Genomic DNA, 5,938 nt, shown 5'->3' on the forward strand with positions numbered 1-5,938 from the left:
GCTGCACTTCACGGCTGTTCTTTGGCTGGGAAGGTCGAGGATCGCCGAGATTTGTTTGGGATTAGCTTCGATCCTCGCTGAGTGACAATGTACCCGAGGAATTCACCGAGGTGACACCAAAGGTACACTTGGCCGGGTTGAGCTTCATCCATAGTCGTTCAAGATCTTGAAGCAGTCGCGTAAGTTGCTTAGTTGATCGTCGGCTTTGAGTGATTTGACTAACATGTCATCGATATACACTCCATGGTGTTGCCGAGCTGATCAGAGAAACTTCGGTTGACGAGTCGTTGATAAGTCGCCCCGGCGTTTTTAGCCCAAAGGGAATCATCTTGTAGCAATAGGTCCCTCTGTCCATGATGAATGTTGTTTTCTCGCGGTCGTCGGGATGCATCAAGATCTGGTTGTACCCGAAAAAGCGTCCATGAAGGGTAGCGTTGCAGTTGATTCGACGAGGCGTTCGATGTGAGGAAGTGGGTAACTGTCCTTTGGGCATGCCTTGTTGAGGTCCGTGAAATCGACGCATATGCGCCATTTGACATTTTTCTTCTTGACGACAACCGGATTAGCCAGCCACTTGGGATACCGGACTTCGGTAATGAAACCCGCATCGAGAAGCCTATTGACTTCTTCGTTTACAGCTTTAGATCGTTCTGGCCCGAGTTTTCGTTGCTTCTGTCGGATGGGTTTGAATGTCGGATCGACGTGCAGTTCATGGGAGGTAATGCGGGGTCGATTCCCTTCATGTCGGAGGTCTTCCAGGAGAACGTCGAAGCGTTCTATTTGATGAAAGAGATGATCCTTGAACAGATATCGTCGGACAAGTGGACGCCAACTCGGATAATTTTTGATGGATCGGACTCGTCGATCGCGACTTCGCGAACTTCCTCCTTTGGCGATAGATCTTGTGGATCGGTTTACCAACGGAGTTGACAAGGGAATTTTGTTGTTGCATCTTGACAGTAGCGATCAGCAGTTCTCTCGCGGCTTGTTGGTCTCCGCGGATCGTCTGCGTTTTGCCATCTTTTCCGGGAAACTTGACGCATTGATGGTAAGTCGAAAGGAACAGCTTTCATGGAATGCAGCCATTGTGTTCCGAGTATGGCATTATAGGGTGCTTTTGCGCGGATGACGGAGAACTTGACGTTTCAGGTTATACCACCTGCGTATACCGGAAAACGAATCGTCCCGATCATTTGATCCGAGGCTCCATTGAAGCCGCTGAGCGTGCGAGAGGAAGGTTTCATATCTCTCAAATCAACGCCCATCTTGTCGAGTGTGTCGCGGAAGATGAGATCGACCGAGCTACCGGTATCGATAAGGACTTTTGTGACTAAGCACTCACCGATATCAAGGTCGATAAGGAGAGGATCGTTATGGGGCATGTGGACGCCCTTGGTGTCGAGTGCCGAAAAAGTGATCTCGTGATCATTTTCGACTGGAAGGGGCATTTCTGAGAGGTGGTTTCTTGGCGTTTGTAATCTTTGACGGCCCGAACCGAGTCTCCGCAAGGTGGTGATCCGCCCATTATGACGTTAATGTGCGGGGCTCGGTTAGCCCGCACTGATTCCAGTTGCTTCCTCAAATCGTCAGTTGTGTTCTCAAATTCGGGAGTTTTTGCGGGCTGTTTCTTCTTTGATTCGAGACGTCGTCGCAGATCGGACCCTTTCGAACAGTTGAGCTGGACTCGCAGATCGTCGGATTTTGAATTGAGCTAGTCACGAAGGTCGCTAATTTGACTGACTCGCTGGGCGTTGCTCTTTGAGATGGTCGCACGGAGGTCGGCGGTTCCTGTGTTTGTCTTCGTGGCGCTCTTTCGCTTTAGGAGAGTGCGTAGGTCTCCGTCTGTTGCCGAGGGAGCGAGAGGTTGCTTGTCCTTGTTGTTCAGTTTATCGCGCAGATCTGGTTGCGCTGTCGGGGCGTCGTCTTCGGAGGAGTCACAAGGTCGAGAGAGTATGACTTCCACTCGTCGCCGCCGACGCGGATGTTCGTCTTCTGATGAATCGTCGGCGGGGCCGACGTTGTTGACGGGCGCGCGCTCAGGGCTTGCTCTCTCCTCGCTCTGGGGCGTGTTCTTCTGAGACTTCTGGGCCTTCTTCTCCTTATTCTTGCTCCAGCTTTTGCTGTTTTTTGGTGTCTGTGGAGAAGCGGGCATCTGGATTGTCCCATTGGTGATTTCGTCGAAAAACTGCCCGATGAGGACCTTGCATTCCTTCGTATCATGGGAATCCCTTTTGTGGTAGAGGCACCATTTTTTCGGTTCCTCGGAGTTCGAGCTCACTGGTTCGGATGAACTTAACTGCTTCTGAGCGGAATCTCGATCCCAGTGGTTCCAGCCTTTTTCTCGCATGACAGCTGCTGATTTTGGGGATTCCTCATCATCAACCGAGCTGACGTAGCCTCGCTTTTGAGTGGTCTTTCCACCGGAGGAGTGCTGTTCGGGCTCGGGGCGGGTGTCATTTGTTCGGGCGGGTTGCTGTTTTGCTGCCGCTTCTTTTGTGAACTTCGCTCTTGTGTCTTCTTCCATGCGGATAAAGTTGTGAGAGCGAGCAATGGCGTCAGAGACAGATTTTGTCGGGTATTGGTAGAGATCCTGACGGAATGAGGATTTGACGTGCAAGGTGTTCATCAAAGATTCAACGGCGATATGATCCGGAATATCAATCTTCGAGACAATAGCCTTAAACTTCTCCATGAAGTCGCGGAGGCTTTGGCCGTTGGCATGAGTGAGGTTCCACAAATCTGATACGGTCGCTTCTTGGTTAGTGAACATGATATAGTTCTTGAGAAAGGCCGCCGAGAGGTCGTGGAAACAGTCGATGGAGTTCTCTCTGAGGCCGGTGAACCAAGTGAGGGCGGGTCCTTCTAGGGTTTTGACGAAGAGTTGGCAAAAGCCGGCGTCTTTTTCTTCGTTGGTTAGGTTCGCGCGTTGCATCGCTATGTTGAAATACGTGACGTGAGTAGAATGGTCAGAGAGACCTTTGAAGGTGGGGAGACGGAGCTTCTCCATCTTCTGGAGCCGCACACTAGTAACCTTTTGCGTGAAGGGTGTACGAAGAGATTACGTGAGCACATGCTCGATTTAGGGTGCGGACGTCGTCACCTGGTGGATCTTCGAGTTGATATCGAGGACCGACTGTTTCAACGTGGCTAGTTCGCTTGTGGTGTGTGCGTTGATGTCGTTATCGGTGTTTTGGCGGTCGTTGTCCCGCGTAGGTGCTACGCTGGTTGTTCGATCTGTGGCGAACAAGTGTCGACGATATTGCGAGGATCTTTGCTAATGCCGTGATCTGGTCAACCGCCGCCTTCTGCGCCGCCTCTTGTTGGGCAAGGCGTGCCAGGATAGTCTCCATGGACGCAGGAGGGGTCAGTGGAGCTGCTGGCATCAGCGTAGGTGTCGCCTCTGGAGCCGGCGTCACCTCGAGAGCTTCGCGCTCCTCGCCCGACGAAGAACTGTCGTTGCTAACAACCATAGTGCTACGTTACTTTGTTAGAGGCCCCACAGTGGGCGCCAACTGTTTGAATGGAACGGTGATAAAGAAGATGTGGGTTTAACAAAGACGTCTTATTAATGGTCGGAGAGAACGTTCAGTCGGTTACAAAGGAAATGAGAAGAATGCGACAGAAAGAAAGCCGGTGGCTCGAAGAGCTACCGGAAAAGTACAAATAACGGTGAGATGAAGAAGAGGTGAAAACCCTAATCTAGCCACCAAGTGTTAGTCAAGAGTTTTGGATCCTTCTCTTGTCGCTTCCCTTTTCCTTTATATAGTCGTCCTGATGCTCCATCCTTGACCTAGCTTACGCCATCTTTACGGGCCTCCCCTGCTGGGCCGAAGGGCCTATATGCATCCGAGCAGCCACCAAGCCGAATATACTTTAGTCGATGATGATCGACTAAAAGTACTCTAGAGACAAGCCGAGAGGCCTGACTCTTGAGCCGACTAACCGAGCCATCGCTTTACCCAATCCGGGCCAGGCCTTCTATTCTTTGGGCCTTGTGGGGTGGTTAAATTCATCCCCTACACATCTCGGATTCAATTCATAACACCCACCCGATCATATATTTGGTCAATCCATCAAGCTTCCATCATCCATCTTGCCCACCCTGAATTCCAGCCTGTAACAGTGTGTATCCGTCAGCACACACAGGTCGTCTGTGGCTGTCCGTGTGTGTCTGTGTGTGTCCGTCAGCACAGACAGGACGTCCGTGGCTGTCCATCAGTACACATATCAGCACAGACAAGACGTCCGTCAGCACAGACAAAACATCTTCACCCGTAAAATCAGTACGAGGTCTTCGGAAATTAGTCGACCGTTTAGGAGAAGCAACCTTTAGCATCGCGAGACGTCGCAAAAGATGCCTCAAAGTTCATGTCTTCCGAACAGACGAAACCTCCGTCACAAAAAAGACATATATATGCACACATAAACACTTATTTTGCCCGAAAATTCGAAATAACGTCACGCGCCACCAAGTCCGATGCTGATCACATCGAACTCACAAACATCCTAAACAAACATAGCCATCTCACGAAGATGACTCTCTTACTTCCGACACAAGGATAATACCGCTATAAATGAAATCCGAAATTTTGGTCCAGCACTTCCGGTCTCCGGAGAGATGCTCGATTCGCATCAAACAAGTCGTATAAGCTGAGAACCTATCGCGGACTTTAAATCGATACGAATCAGGAAGAAGTCGCAACAGGAAAACGATAGCCGGCTAGTCACCCCACAATCCTTAAACCGAAAGTAAACCTAGGTCTTGCCCTAAACCCAGCGCACTGGTCTCTAACATCTCAAGGCATGATATCGAAAGATAAGAGATTCTTAAACCATGCCTCTATGTTTATATTGGACATCTTCAGCACCCCCGCAGAGTTCACATCTCGCGGAAGAACTCTCGAAACAGATCTCGAATAAAACATTTCACAATCGAAGAAGGATATGAGACGACAACTCATCACCTTCCTCCCCACTATACACAAACTCATAAAAAGTGCCATTTGATTATCTTATCATAAAAAAAGCCGCAGAGCGGCAGGGATTTAAAGCCACACACGGCCAGTCCCGAAATACAAAACAAGGCCATTCAAGGCCGAAACATAAAAACATTAGAACTCACGCCCCCTCTTCACCCGCTGCCTCGTCCGAGCCTGGAGCCACGTCACCTCCGTTTTCTCCGACCATCGGGTCTTTCCCCTCTGGGTCTTCTGAACACGTCGGAAGGAAGCACGCGGATTTCAGGTCAGCCAAGATGAGATCAAAATCTCCATCCACGGCCGCCATATCTCCCTTGCAACCGGACAGTCGGGCCTCTTCGGCCTCCAAAGTCGGGGGAGTCTTGTAAGACCCGTTCCTGGTGTCTCGACCCAACTGGATACGAATGCTTACTTATTAATTTCTTTGCTTGTCTGATTCATTCTAAGTCTTTTCTTTACTAAGTCATATTCGAATATGAGGTTCATAAACAAAGGAATAGATTGCACAGCGGAATAATAATTTATAAACTTTGTATTACTTAGAAACATGAGATTCAATACACAACTTCTTAACAGTCTCATAGACAATCACTAGTTTATCCCTAGCATCATCTAACCACACGTTACACAGCCTCTCACTGACCGAGCCTTCACGGCTCCTTGGCTTGACCAGAACCATCCTTAGTTCCTGAAACCACAACCAGATAAGCATTAATCATAACCGAGAATAGAACGGATTGATTCTACAATGCTTGGCTTGGTTCCTAGAACTTAGATAAACCTCAGTCAACATAATCATAAAACGTATGAACCTACCTACCGTATCCTAAGTCATTCAACCAACCACCCCTTGACTTAGAATCAGATAGATAGTCCAGAATAGATAAACAGAACACACGAACAGATCCGGATCGTCCCCAAAGACCAATCCGTCTAACCGGATAGAATCTAGGTGCGAC

At 49.3% G+C, this 5,938-nt stretch overlaps 2 protein-coding genes across 2 annotated transcripts; both read right to left on the bottom strand.

The window, feature by feature from the left end:
• Nucleotides 1-390: 390 nt before the first annotated feature.
• On the bottom strand, nucleotides 391-1,448 carry LOC117130407. The gene is made up of 3 exons (XM_033283281.1): nucleotides 1,170-1,448; nucleotides 919-1,066; nucleotides 391-776 (listed from the first exon to the last, which is right to left on the bottom strand). Exons 1-3 carry the CDS (start codon nucleotides 1,446-1,448, stop codon nucleotides 391-393), a joined length of 813 nt encoding a protein of 270 aa, XP_033139172.1.
• A 263-nt stretch (nucleotides 1,449-1,711) lies between these two features.
• LOC117130408 lies at nucleotides 1,712-3,007 on the bottom strand. The gene has a single exon (XM_033283282.1). It carries the CDS (start codon nucleotides 3,005-3,007, stop codon nucleotides 1,712-1,714), a length of 1,296 nt encoding a protein of 431 aa, XP_033139173.1.
• Between the last annotated feature and the right edge of the window lie 2,931 nt (nucleotides 3,008-5,938).

Source organism: Brassica rapa, unplaced genomic scaffold, assembly GCF_000309985.2.
Source record: "Brassica rapa cultivar Chiifu-401-42 unplaced genomic scaffold, CAAS_Brap_v3.01 Scaffold0456, whole genome shotgun sequence".
Lineage (NCBI taxonomy): Eukaryota > Viridiplantae > Streptophyta > Magnoliopsida > Brassicales > Brassicaceae > Brassica > Brassica rapa.

Excerpts from the sequence above, each read along its gene's own strand:
- LOC117130407 (XM_033283281.1), bottom strand. The coding sequence starts at position 1,448 with ATGCCCCTTCCAGTCGAAAATGATCACGAGATCACTTTTTCGGCACTC. Across the intron at positions 1,067-1,169 it reads TCGGGACGATTCGTTTTCCG|CTGTTCCTTTCGACTTACCA; the intron begins GTATACGCAGGT and ends ATTCCATGAAAG. Across the intron at positions 777-918 it reads TTCCCTTGTCAACTCCGTTG|AACGCTTCGACGTTCTCCTG; the intron begins GTAAACCGATCC and ends TTCATCAAATAG.
- LOC117130408 (XM_033283282.1), bottom strand. The coding sequence starts at position 3,007 with ATGGAGAAGCTCCGTCTCCCCACCTTCAAAGGTCTCTCTGACCATTCT.